This window comes from Schizosaccharomyces cryophilus, assembly GCF_000004155.1.
Source record: "Schizosaccharomyces cryophilus OY26 unplaced genomic scaffold supercont4.1, whole genome shotgun sequence".
NCBI lineage: Eukaryota > Fungi > Ascomycota > Schizosaccharomycetes > Schizosaccharomycetales > Schizosaccharomycetaceae > Schizosaccharomyces > Schizosaccharomyces cryophilus.
The window spans coordinates 567,411-580,172 of NW_013185624.1; the positions used below are offsets into that span (position 1 = coordinate 567,411).

At 41.2% G+C, this 12,762-nt stretch overlaps 6 protein-coding genes across 6 annotated transcripts; 2 read left to right on the forward strand and 4 right to left on the reverse strand.

Moving 5' to 3' along the window:
• Positions 1-37: 37 nt before the first annotated feature.
• On the reverse strand, positions 38-3,507 carry SPOG_03816 (acetyl-CoA hydrolase). The gene has a single exon (XM_013166080.1). It carries the CDS (start codon positions 2,013-2,015, stop codon positions 450-452), a length of 1,566 nt encoding a protein of 521 aa, XP_013021534.1. The 5' UTR covers positions 2,016-3,507; the 3' UTR covers positions 38-449.
• Positions 2,170-4,300, forward strand: SPOG_03817 (5-aminolevulinate synthase). The gene has a single exon (XM_013166081.1). The coding sequence runs from the start codon at positions 2,522-2,524 to the stop codon at positions 3,890-3,892; it is 1,371 nt and encodes a 456-aa protein (XP_013021535.1). The 5' UTR covers positions 2,170-2,521; the 3' UTR covers positions 3,893-4,300.
• Positions 4,231-7,510, reverse strand: SPOG_03818 (copper amine oxidase Cao1). Its single transcript, XM_013166082.1, has 2 exons — positions 6,670-7,510; positions 4,231-6,602 (listed from the first exon to the last, which is right to left on the reverse strand). The coding sequence occupies exon 2, from the start codon at positions 6,463-6,465 to the stop codon at positions 4,342-4,344; it is 2,124 nt and encodes a 707-aa protein (XP_013021536.1). The 5' UTR covers positions 6,466-6,602; positions 6,670-7,510; the 3' UTR covers positions 4,231-4,341.
• SPOG_03819 (ammonium transporter Amt3) lies at positions 6,308-9,297 on the forward strand. Its single transcript, XM_013166083.1, has one exon. It carries the CDS (start codon positions 7,379-7,381, stop codon positions 8,933-8,935), a length of 1,557 nt encoding a protein of 518 aa, XP_013021537.1. The 5' UTR covers positions 6,308-7,378; the 3' UTR covers positions 8,936-9,297.
• On the reverse strand, positions 9,274-10,624 carry SPOG_03820 (dehydrogenase). Its single transcript, XM_013166084.1, has one exon. The coding sequence runs from the start codon at positions 10,425-10,427 to the stop codon at positions 9,381-9,383; it is 1,047 nt and encodes a 348-aa protein (XP_013021538.1). The 5' UTR covers positions 10,428-10,624; the 3' UTR covers positions 9,274-9,380.
• Positions 10,625-10,826: 202 nt separating this feature from the next.
• SPOG_03821 (flavonol reductase/cinnamoyl-CoA reductase family protein) lies at positions 10,827-11,989 on the reverse strand (the record flags this gene model as incomplete). Its single annotated transcript, XM_013166085.1, has 2 exons — positions 10,827-10,836; positions 10,971-11,989. 2 exons carry the CDS (start codon positions 11,987-11,989, stop codon positions 10,827-10,829), a joined length of 1,029 nt encoding a protein of 342 aa, XP_013021539.1.
• Between the last annotated feature and the right edge of the window lie 773 nt (positions 11,990-12,762).

The following is a 12,762-nucleotide window of genomic DNA, read 5'->3' on the forward strand; positions in this document are numbered from 1 at the left end:
GCAAATAGTGATACAAAGGTTAAATTTCAGAAGCAAATAGACGAAGATATTTTTTTGGATTTCTTTTATTTATACTAGTACATTACTTTTTGTTTCTTTAGAAATAAAACATATCCAGATTTCCAACAAAAACCGAAACGTATTAAAAGGCACTTCCTGAGCTGCTCAAAGTACGTGATAGAACCAGAAGATATAAAAGGCAAGCCAGTTTTTTAATATGAAGTCCCTAATGCCCCAATCCATTTTGTGATACAATACCCTTGAAAATGCAACGAAAGTTAGTCATAGCCTTCACGGATCACAAATCGTAAACCTTTTAGACATTCTCCTTTGCTTATATATCTTACAATTCACCTTCTACAAAGTCAAAATTCGTAAATAGTCAATTATACTTGTCACCAATCATCACTGCTGTCAGTTGCAAGGCAATTGACAGGTGATTAACATGATTACCAAGATGAAATTTTCATGCTTCCTCTTTCAAGAAAAGAAGTATGCATTTTGAAGGCTTTATCCAAAAGAATGGGCTCGTGTCCCATCTTTGCTTTTAGACATGCAGATTCTGCCAAAGTAAAATAATTCATCAGGATGGGACGGTAAACAGGATGAGCACACTTCTCAATGATTTCCCTTCCTCTTTCTCTTGGTGATAGACCACGAAGATCCGCCAACCCTTGCTCTGTAACAACAATATCAATATCATGTTCTGTATGATCGACATGTGTCACTTTTGGAACTATGGTAGAAATACCCACCGGATCTATTTTAGATGGTCTTACGGAAGGAGTGTGCATAATGCTAAGCTTTGCATTCCTCATAAAATCTCCAGATCCGCCAATACCGTTGAGCATCCGACTTCCCATAACACAGGTGCTATTCACATGTCCATACAAGTCTACTTCAACGGGCGTGTTTAAAGAAATACATCCCAATCGGCGAATTATCTCTGGACTATTGGTGATTGCCTGAGGGCGAAGAATAATATGATTTTTGTAAAATTCCCAATGTTTGTAAAAATTTTCCAACTCCTGAGGAGAGAAACGAAGAGACATGGATGATGCGTACTGAACAGTTCCTGATTCCAATAGTCTTAAGAATGAATCTTGTAAAACCTCAGTCCAAACTTGAAGGTTACGGAAGGAAGAATTACCAAGTCCTTCAACAACAGAGTTTGCAATGGCACCAATTCCAGATTGGATTGGATGTAAATTGTCTGGAAGTCTTCCTCGACGAGCTTCATGCTTAAAAAATTCTATGATATGCTGGGAAATTGCTTTGGTAATACTAGTTCCTGATTCCGTACGATTTGGAAAATTCCCATGAAATCCCTCTACAATTCCAATCACTTTCTTAGGATCCAGAGGTATTGTACTTTTTCCAATCCTATCTGAAGAGGTGCATAGGTTTAGCGGGCTTCGACTGGGAGGTAAAGCAGGCACATACAAGTCATGGATCCCTCGAAGCGATGGACTGTTAGTATTTATTTCGACAATCACCTTTTCAGCTACTTGAATTAATTCAGGTGTCACACCTACCGAAGCTCCAGGAACAAGCTCTCCCTCTTCCGTGATCTCTGTAGCTTCCACGATTGCTATACTTAAGGATTGGGGTTTTCCATTTTTGGCACCCAAATGTCCAGAAGTCAGCTGTTCCGCGAAATCTATAAGCGAGTGGTCATGAAATTGTATCCTTTTATTGTTTATACCTTTGTTTATTGCTTTGCTTACTTGGTAAGGCGATCGGCTAGAGACCATGCCTAGCTCTGCCAAAGTCGACTCCGTCGCCGTACCTCCAGACGAGCATACCCTTAAATCGAACACAGGTTTTGCGTACGATGAATTCGACCTGACCTCGTGTATCAATGGCTCTAACGATTGTAAAGGATAATCGACTCCAGTAAATCCTGACCAACCTATAGCTTGATGACCTTGGAAACTTGGAAGCAAACCAGAGGGCTCTATTATCTTGCTCCGCAATTGTTTACATTGAACTCGAGACAGTAGTTTTGAGGACATGAAGAAATTTTTAACTAGTTTAAGAGGAAGAAGAGTATGCGTCTAAATATCCACTAGTTCTCACGTTGCACGGCACGGCACGATTAAAGGATGTTCATGTATCGTTGGGCATTCCTTCCAATATTATACTCAATCTCTACCATAGATAAATGCTCTGCTCTTAAATTTGTTCTTTCAACTAATAATAATGGATCTGTATTTTAACTCTGAGAACCCGTTGGTAGGCAAGAGAACCTCCTTCGGTCGTTTAAATCCGAAAGCATTGGAAGCAAAAATTCTTCTCTTATAAGATAATTCCCTTTGCTGCGTTCTTATGGTCGTACTCAATTCTACTCATTTATATAGGCTTCAGTAAGGAATTCTTGAAACAAAGTTACTTTAAGCGAAAGATCAAAAGCATCATCAAAACTGATTTTTTGGGAATTGTGAAAAACTCTCACGGTTTGGATTTTACAATTTGAAGATTTCAGGAGCCTTTCTTTTACTTCAATTTATCTGTGTTTAAGATGCTATTGTGTGCAAGAAGCATCAAGACTCAAAAAAAGAAAATCGGTGCATTACCGTTTCACCAATTGATAAAGTCGTTTGCAAGCGAATCGAAAATTGGGTTCAATTATGATGCAGCGTTTCATGGGGAAATTCAAAAAAGAAAAGAAACAAGTACCTATAGGGTGCTAAGCAACATCAACCATGTCATAAATAATCAAGGACCAAAGGCATATACGAATGATCACGAAAAAGTAATTGATGTATGGTGTAGTAATGACTATTTGGGAATGCGAACGAACCAAGAAATTGCTGACGCTATCCATGCATTTGTTGATCGGTACGGTGTTTCTTCAACGGGCTCCAGAAACATCGCCGGGCATAACCAAGTATTCGTTGACTTGGAAAATTCTTTAGCACAGCTTCATCAGAAGCAAGCCTGTCTTGTGTTTAACAGTGGGTATGTTGCTAATGAAACTACACTCGCTACTTTGGCACAAAGGCTTCCAGGCTGCGTTTACTTCAGTGATGAGCTGAATCACGCCTCCATGATTCACGGGATTCGAAACAGCAGAGCGGAAAAGGTTATTTATAAGCACAATGACATTAAAGATTTAGAAGAGAAACTGAACAGATACCCAAAATCATCTCCAAAGGTAATTGCCTTTGAGTCAATTTACAGCATGAATGGCGATATCGCTCCTATTGAGTCCATTTGCAAACTGGCAAAAAAGTACGGTGCATTAACGTATCTTGATGAAGTTCATGCCGTTGGAATGTATGGAGAGCAAGGCGCTGGCGTTGCTGCTGCTCTTAACATCTCAGACCAGGTGGATATTATAACTGGTTCCTTGGCTAAATCTTATTCCGCTACAGGTGGATATGCGGCAGGATCTTCATCTTTCGTTGATTTCATACGTTCTTTTTGTCCTGGATTCATTTACACTTCTAGTCTCCCTCCTCATGATGTTGCCGCTGCCTTAACTTCGGTTGAGTATTTGAAGGCTTCAGAAACTGAAAGAGCCCTTCAAAAGTCTGCCGTACGTAAATTAAAAGACATGCTTACTGATTCAGGGATACCTTTCCTTTCCAATCAATCTCATATAGTCCCCATTATGGTTGGACATCCAGAGTTCGGGAGATTGATTAGTAGAGATCTTATAAAGGATTACAATATTTACCTCCATCACATCAATTATCCAACAGTTGCAAAGGGAACTGAACGCTTGAGAGTAACGCCTACGCCTTTACACAATGATGAGGCTACTTTGAAACATTTTGTGAATGCCTTGAAAGAGCTTTGGAAAAAATACGATTTGCGTGGTATAGATCACTGGAGAGCAAATGGATTCTCTGTTAATGAGCCATGTCATTTTCCTCTTGTTGCATAACCTTTTTGACTCTATCCTTAATAATAAGCTAGTGCCTATCCAATGATTCCTTGATTAGCAGTTATAAAGGCGTTTTCCCAATTCGCGAACCTAACTACAAGCAAGGACTGCAAGATTTCTGTAAAGATTCAAAGCAAAGTCATTGATGGCTTTTTGCTCTATAAGCAAGTTACGATCTCAGTGAAAGATGGTATGCCTTACACTCTCATAAAGCTAAGCCAAAGTTACCAACGGCAAAAAGATTGCTGGGTCGTTCCACATTTATGTGCATTTATTTCTACTCTTTAAAGACTTTTTTTTTAACGGATATGAACGATTACTGAATACAGATAGCAGAATCAGGGAAAACAGGTTAGTTTGTCTCTAATAAGAAATTTCATTTTGTGTACATTAATTTTTATGAAAAACCATAACAAAAAATCATTCATATCCATACTGTGATTATAACTTTAATGACAGTTCTGACAATCCTTCTTTTGTCCATCATTCTGTTCAAAAAAGGTCTCACCAAATGCAAGTCTTGATGTAGCATCCGTCAGACTCTTCAGCAAGTCTTGACCATGGTGGGAAGATTTCTCTTGGTTGGCTTTCACCTCAGAAGTCATGACATTGCGAGAAGGGGGGACGTCCAAAGCAGGATTACGGAGGAAAAAGTTTCTAGGGCGCAAAAGGAGACTGATGGGCTCAGCAGGCATAACGGGGAAGTCCTCAGGAGCGGGAAAATGTGTAATTCCAAAAGTGTGCCACACAACAATATCCGTATTATTCACATTTTCATCAGGATTCTCTTGGATCCATTCGGGTAATCCTTTGGAAGGCTGACCAGAAGTTTGAGGTACATAGTCACCGGCAGGATAGAGTTGCCCATCCTTATAAGGAGTAACGTGCATGTGATGACGGGCAAAGCCAGCTCTGTTGGAGACTAAAGAACCGGGGCGAGCCAGCAGAGGAGGGACTTCACGAGAGACAAGCTTGTAGGAAACTGGTTTTTTCGAGTAAGGATGCAACTTGTTGGGATTGCAAATTTCCCAAGTACGGGAGGTAGAGCCATCATAGTCACTGATGGCTTCTTTCACATTATTGGCAACGGTACGTTTCGAGGTAAAGGCATTGCCGTAATAATTCTGCTTGGATCCAGGAAGACCCTCTCCGCTAACAGCGTCATTGATGGCAACCGAGTTATCTAAACCATCAATCATGGGGTTGAGACGAAGAGAAAACAAGTGTTGATGGTTGTGAGCATTGACTTGAGGATAAACTTGAGTACCCCATCCGTTGGTGTCCTCGTCGGGGTTCATAGCGTAAGTATTGAGAATACCGGTAAGTTTGAGTTGGCATTCAATGACACCGTCCATGTGGAAGATCCAATAGACCATATATTCATAGTTGGCAGCAGTGAAGATTTGAGAGACAACGAGTTTGACACCGCGAGTCGAGATGGTGGTTTGAAAATGATCGCGGAAGTCGGAATGTTTGAAAAGGACGCCATCATCTTCTTCATGGATGCAAATAGCATTTTTCACATGTTGGACTTCACCAGTATGACGGACAAAATGAGCATCCAAATAATGAATGACACCCTTACAATCACATCCCAAGGCCAAAGGATTGGTTAGGAAACCGGCACCGTATTCACCCAAATCAAAAGCGTGCTTTCGTTGATGAGGATACTCAGGGTTGCCGTAAGGGACTACCATTTCAGCAAGAGACATACGATAGAAGAGGGGACGAACATTGCCATGGTCGTTGTAGGTGATGTCGGACAAAACGATACCTTCGCGATAGTTGAATCCGATATGAAAGCGGAAGTTTTGCCATTCAATGTATCGTCCCTTCAGCGTAAAGTTGACACCATGAGGTTGTGTAATGGAGATAGGCTTGACTTCGCGCATCTTACCATATTCTTGTTCGGCATCTTTGCGGTTGAAATTGGAAGGCTTATGCTTGGACAAAGGTCTTCTTACAGAGGGGATGTCGATGGCAATGACTTTTTTTGCTTCGGAATCAATGATGGGACAAAAGTCTAGAGGATGAGAGTACTGGGAATCGTCTTCGTTGGATCGATAGTACATGAGAGCTTGCTGGAGACGACGACTATTGCCAAAACGTTCATCGTAACCAATAGTCCACGGATCACAGTAAACGTGGTCCATTTGGTCGGCAGGTACGCCGGATATTATGCATTGTTCTTGAACTTTGGGATCATTGCGAACAAGCGTTTCAGTTTGTTCCATGGTATCAGCTGTAATAATGGGGCAAACGCCGGTCACTTGTTGCCAATCCAGAATGCATCGTTTCGTCAAGTTAATCTTTCCTTCCACAACGCCTGAAACTCCGTCTTCCAAGACAACCACAAACGCAACTCGATCAGGTCGAGGCTGCACATTTGGGAACTGTTTCCATCCCAAGTACTCGTACTTGGCCGGTTCGCTCAAAGTGATGACATTGAAACTGTACTTGTGGTCGGGAAACGCCTTCCGAACAAGCTCGACGGCCAATTTTAATTCCTCTGGGCCCAAAGGGTCCAAGGGATCGGAATAGTCATGTTGGGATTTCGTAGAAAATAAAGTCATTGTAGGGAAAGCAACCAAGACAAATAAATCTATAGAAACACAAGGAGAATCAAAGACACGAAAAAACTATGGTTCAACACAAAATCTTGTGTAGAAACTCTTTGAAGGAAAATAACAAAACAAAAAAGAAAAGCCTACTGGAACAATCATTAACATCCGTCCGACATGTCTCTCGTTCTCCCTCCTCTTCCTCCTAGAACTTACCTCTTTTTTTCTTTCTTCTATAAACACAAAACGCACGCTTTACTCTATGTAATTCTGTATCTGGTCTTGTCGCTAATTGTTCGCCTTCTATATATACCTAGCCATGCAATCTCACCTTGATTTCATCAAACCTAATATCACCATAAACCATATCTCAAACTTTGATAAATCAACCATCTTGGCCGTTCAATCTATCTTATAACAACCCTTATCCTGCTCATACTTTATCATCATCCTTCTATTGGGTTATTGAAGCTTCGCCATGGCAAGTGAGGATTTTAGGTTGATTAAAACCGAGAAGCGATAAGCAATGGTATCTGATGGAATCCTATCATCATGGGTTGAAGAAGTGGTGACGGAAGGTGGTGGAGTTCTCTCAAGTCATTGGGTTGCTAATGTGATATCTGAATTCCAATTGAATGGAATGGATTTTAAGGGTTGTAGGAAGAGGAAAAATGTGTGGTGTTTTGATAGTTTTTCTCGAGTCGCTAGAGATAAACAACATGATCGGTGTTATATAATTTGAAATGGATTTCTTCATAGATGAGTTGAGGACGAGAAATCGTTGTTTTTCCTTTTTTGAGCGATCGCTTTTTTTTTGTGTGTGTGTGTGTGTGTGTTTCATCTGGATCATTGAGCTTGATTGGAAGATAAGTCAATTAAGGTAAAGTAATATAAAGACAAAACAAAACAAAAAAAAAAAGAAGGTATGGATCATGATGCGTTGGAACAGGTTGCTGCTGCGACGAAACAGGGTGCAGGGTCGCTTCCTCTTTTTCGTCGAAATGCCAGCTCTTCTATGTCGGAGGCTAGCAACCTCATGTCTAATACGTATTCGCCTGCCGACATGTCCTATGTCCTGCTCTGCTGTGTGATTGTTTTTCTTGTCACCCCTGGCATAGCCCTCTTCTATGGCGGTATGGTCCGGAAACGCTCGGCGCTTTCCATCCTCGTGCAATCTTTCCTCGTTACTTCTGTCATCTTGATCCAATGGTATATTTTCGGGTACTCGTTGGCCGTTGCGCCTGGCTCTTCGTTTTATGGATCCCTTTCTCTCGGAGGTTTACATGATGTCTGGTTCTCCCCTTACACTACTGGCTCTACAATCCCCGCCATCGTCTACTTTCCCTTTGGTGGTCTATTCGCCGTCACTACTGCGCAACTTCTGATTGGCGCCATGGCTGAGCGAGGCCGCCTCGTCCCCTCACTTGTCATCGCCTTCTTGTACATTACCTTCGTCTACTGTCCTCAAGCGTATTGGACCTGGTCATCGAGTGGCTGGCTTTATACCATGGGTGCTTTGGACTTTGCCGGCGGCGGCCCAGTCCATATTTCTTCTGGATTTGCTGCTCTAGCTTACTCGTTTGTTTTGGGTCGCCGTCGTGACCCTTCCAATCCCGAAGACTGGACAAGTTCGCTAGATAGCTGTTCTTCTTCTCAAAGATGTAGCTCAACTACTCTTGTCCCATGGGGATCCGTCAGCTGGAAATACTCTATCGGCCGCAGCCGTATTCCCAAATTCCCTGCCCATAATCCAACAATGCTATATCTTGGAGTCGTTCTGATCTGGTGTTCTTGGCTCACCTTTAACTCTGGCACCCTGCTCGCCATTAATTTACGGACTGCTTATATTTTTACAAACACTCTGATTTCTTCTAGCTTTGCCTGCGTTACCTGGGCCATCATGGATTATGCACGTTATCGAAAAATCTCTGCTGTCGGAATTTGCGAAGGTGCAGTCGCTGGTTTGGTTGGCATCACACCCGGCTGTGGACATGTTTATCCTTGGGGTGCTGCGGTTGCTGGCATTTTCACTGCTGTTGTCTGCAATCTACTTCACGACATTGGTGACTGGCTTGGTATAGATGAAACCCTTCGTGTATTTAACTTACATGGCATTGGCGGTGTCCTGGGATCAATTGTCTTGGGTGTTTTAGCTCATCCAAATGTCGCTGCTTCCGATGGGACCACTGTAATCAAGGGCGGATGGATAGTTCATCATTGGAAACAGATGGGATATCAGTTTGCCGCTTTTACCTCAGTTGCTGTATGGTCATTCGTCGTCACTGCAATCATTTGTCTACTTGTCGACATGATTCCTGGACTTCAAATTCGGTGTACCCCCCAAGAAGAAGAACAGGGTATGGACTTTGTTAACTTGGTTGAACAGATTGATGAGAAAGCTGGCCCGTCTACCATTCGAGTGATTCAAGCACAAGAAGTGGAGGAGTCCACGGGAACGTCTGTAACTAGCAAGAAGCAATGATTTATGTTGACAAGTCTCCAACTTGTTTAGAAGAAAGCAATTGCTGTTATTCCATTCTCGTTTTTCCTTTTGCTTAATAAAGTCATACTTTTATTTCTAAATGCATGGATATTTATTTTCTCTAGATTTCGGCAATGGATTTATGAATCGTTGTTTCCCAGTTTTATGTTTTATGTTTTATGTTTTATGTTTTTTGGTTCTTGGTTTTGTTTTCTTATCCTTATGCTACAGTTTATGAATGAATAATGAATGATAGTTACGATAATGACTTGTTGCTTGTCTATGATTTCCATTCCTTGGATCCATTTCTTTTTACATCGAAAAAAGATTTAAGGGAAAAAAAAAAAGAGTGAATATTTCATTTATTTAAACAAAAGTTGATTCGATAGAAACTTTTCCTAAAAATGAAATAAAGAATAACAAAATCAAAAAATTATCATTTACTTTAAACATTAATGACAAACTTTACAGCACTGTGGTTCCCAGATGCAAACTCTCTTAAAGCATCAGGAATCACCTCCAAACCACCATGAAACTCCCTAGTAGCATTGGGAACTATGATGCCTTTTTCTAATAGTGTAGACACCAACTCGAAAAGCTTTGCGGTGTGTTCATAATCCTCATCGTTACCTACCATTTTCTCACCAAAAAATTCAAACTCCTCATTGAACGCAGTAAAACTAAAAACAGTTATCGTGTCGACTGCTTCTGCACGAGGGTTCTCCGGAGGCCCTAACACAGTGACTAATTTAGCAGCTTTTGCTTCTGAGCTGAACGCCATGATAGATTTCGTAATAGTATGTGGAAGACTGATGGCATCATAGCCAAAAAAGACCGAATCATTTGTAGCTTGCTTGATTTTTTCAACAACGTGACTATCATGGTAATCAAAAACGAAAGATGCACCGAGTTTCTTTATCTGTTCAAAATTATTAGGAGAGCAAGTTGCGACTACGTTACAACCGCCCAGTTTTGCAAATTGGATGGCGTATTGACCGACTGACGAAGCGCCTCCCCAAACCAAAAACCATTTCCTACGTATCGGATTAACAGAACCATCGGGATTAGGCATTGGTAATCCAATGCGCTGGTGGATTCCTTGTGAAGCTGTAGTAAGAGCTACGGGAACTGCGCAAGCTTTTGAAGACACGATGCTGTCCGGAACAAAGAATACAAGTCTTGCATCCGTACAAACGTATTCAGCCCAAGCAGAGCCCGAAATCGAGAGAAATCCAGGGACCCAACCTGAAACTCTAGCTCCTATGTACTTGGATGCGTCCACTCCTTCCCCGACTTCTTCAACGATGGCCACAAAGTCTGTTCCGCCAATCGTACCCTTCGGAATTGGAACATTGTATGCGATTTTCCAGTCAATCGGATTCAAGCCAACTTGTAAAACATGTCCTAAGATCTGTCCCTTGTTCGGAACCGGTTTTTCTGCGTTTGTTACAAATTCTATCTCACGTTGTCCGTTCGCAACTACTGCTTTCATACTGCCTTCCAGATTTCGTTAAAAGAAGTTCAATCTCAATCGTAATCCAAAAACAGTGGCCTATACTTGAAAGCAGAAAAGATTAATCTTAAAGTACTTTTAATTGATGATACGTAAGCGAAATATTTGGCAGCTGGTTTTTAGTCCATAGATATGTGCGTTTTAGGAAGGTAAGTGTGGAGGAGAGGATAGATAAGGATGGCGAAGGATGGCGAAGGATGGAATTCTTGTAAGCGAAGGGTATCGTCTTTTAGGCCGTAGTATGTGATATAACAGAAAAAGCAGTTGTTGAATGGTAAAAAGTTTTGTTTGATCTTGAATTGTTTACAGTTGTTTGATTTTGGCTTCGGCTTTGGCGATACAAGAGTTGTTTATATTTTGCTTTACTTGTTTGTACGTTCAGTACAGCCTATTACTATTTAAATAACATGTCATTAGACATTTAACTGGCAAGAAAAAGAAACTAAACGAAGAAAGAAAAACGAAATGGAATCAAAAAGTACAGTCAGATGAGTCAACCAAGTCATATATTCGTAAAATTACTTAGCTTTGGCAAATTGTTCAGCACGCTCCCAAAGCTTCGCGGCAGTGTCGATGTAAGTTTGCTCTTCGCTATAGTACTTCAGACCGAGAGATTTGGAGAGAGAGTTGTCCAAAGTGTAATGCTTCTCATTGAAGGGAACATCAGAAGGTTCGGAAATGACATCCTTCTTTTCAGGGAATCTGTCACGAAGAACCTTGCTTATGCTATTGGTGGAGAAAGGACCACAAGAGACAAGCAAACGGCCATTGCTCAAGTGTGGGCTTTCAAGAGCTAAAACGTGGGCATTGGCAACGTCACGAACATCGACTTCTACGTGTTGGATCGAAGGTTGAACCTTGGAACCATTGATGACTGTCCATAAAATCTGGTTCGAAGTGTTCAAAGAGTCCATACTGTTCATGGGGTGAATAGGAGGGCCAAACACATAAGGAGGGTTGACAGTGCTAATATCGAAATGGGGTTGCTTTTCCTTTACCCATTCACGAGCAGCCTTTTCAGCCAACTTCTTGGAGGCACAATAGGCAACAATACCATTGTTAGCAGATACAGCTTCGTCGTAAGTAATGGGGTTCCAGTCCTTCTCAGTATAGGTATATCCATTGGAGGGATCGACGGTGAAGTTTCCAATCGCAGCAAAGGAAGAAGTGATGACCACGCGCTTTACCTTGGGTTCAGTGACGGCTGCCTCCAAGGCACTGAGTGTACCATTTACAGCAGGGTCCAAGAGTTGATCCTTGTTATTTGTGATGTTTTCGACGATGAAAGGAGAAGCAATATGACAGACATAGTCACAGTCCTTGATGACATCCTTAAAGGCATAGGGAGCCATAATGTCCTTGACAATGACAAACTCGATCTTGTCCTTGAGCTCGGGGTTCAAACGGACAAGTTCGTTAGCCTTATCCATGGTACGGACGGTACCACGCACACGGTAACCTTTGTTGAGCAAAGATACAGCAACATGGGCTCCAATGAAGCCTGTAACACCGGTAACTAAGACGAGTTGTTGGTTCGACATTTTTTCAATATAATCGATAGAAAACAATCAATATCAGATCCTAAATAAACCAAAAAAATAAAAAATAAACAACACAGTTGATTTATTTAAGATAGTCTCGTAAATATCGTAAATTAGATGATAAGTATTTTTATTGAAATGAGCTAAATATATAGTACTGGTTCATCCCAAATTAGTCATCTTCGGTCGCCTGAAATTTTTGTTACGTCACGGCTATACTCGGTCGAAGCAGCTTCGCAGTCATAACAAAGCCGTGCTGTGGTGTCTTGGACGGAAAGGGAATTTCGTCCGTTCGAATCGGAAATTCAGACATTCCGTCTTTATGTACGCCAGGTATTTTTCTGGAAAATCAAAACAGATATCATACTAAAAAGTTTACAAGGATGTCTTGGATTGCGGGGGTTGATGGGTTTGTTTTGGTGGAAGTAAACAGAGAAAGAAAGAAAAATTTTCCCGTTCCAATGGGCGTTGAAGATTCTTTGACAAAGGTTTTTTGAAGCAACCTGATTTTGAAGAGATAGAGAAAACGAATGAATGAAAAGTTCGCTGGGTACATGAAACGACCAGTACATTTTTCTCTTTGTGAACTCATCAAGAGTAAAACATGCAGGACCTACGATTCAAAAGGATTTGCTACGATTGATTCCCGTTTGAAAAAAAAAAAAAAACCAAACAAACTATACTTGATCGCTTTTTTTTTTTTCAAATGATAAATTTATCAACGACCAATTTGCTTGAAAATGTTTACAAGCAGAAAGTGGTCCTTTAGCTCA

Bases quoted from the DNA above. Each gene is read 5' to 3' on its own strand.
- SPOG_03816 (XM_013166080.1), bottom strand. From the start codon at position 2,015: ATGTCCTCAAAACTACTGTCTCGAGTTCAATGTAAACAATTGCGGAGC.
- SPOG_03817 (XM_013166081.1), top strand. From the start codon at position 2,522: ATGCTATTGTGTGCAAGAAGCATCAAGACTCAAAAAAAGAAAATCGGT.
- SPOG_03818 (XM_013166082.1), bottom strand. From the start codon at position 6,465: ATGACTTTATTTTCTACGAAATCCCAACATGACTATTCCGATCCCTTG.
- SPOG_03819 (XM_013166083.1), top strand. From the start codon at position 7,379: ATGGATCATGATGCGTTGGAACAGGTTGCTGCTGCGACGAAACAGGGT.
- SPOG_03820 (XM_013166084.1), bottom strand. From the start codon at position 10,427: ATGAAAGCAGTAGTTGCGAACGGACAACGTGAGATAGAATTTGTAACA.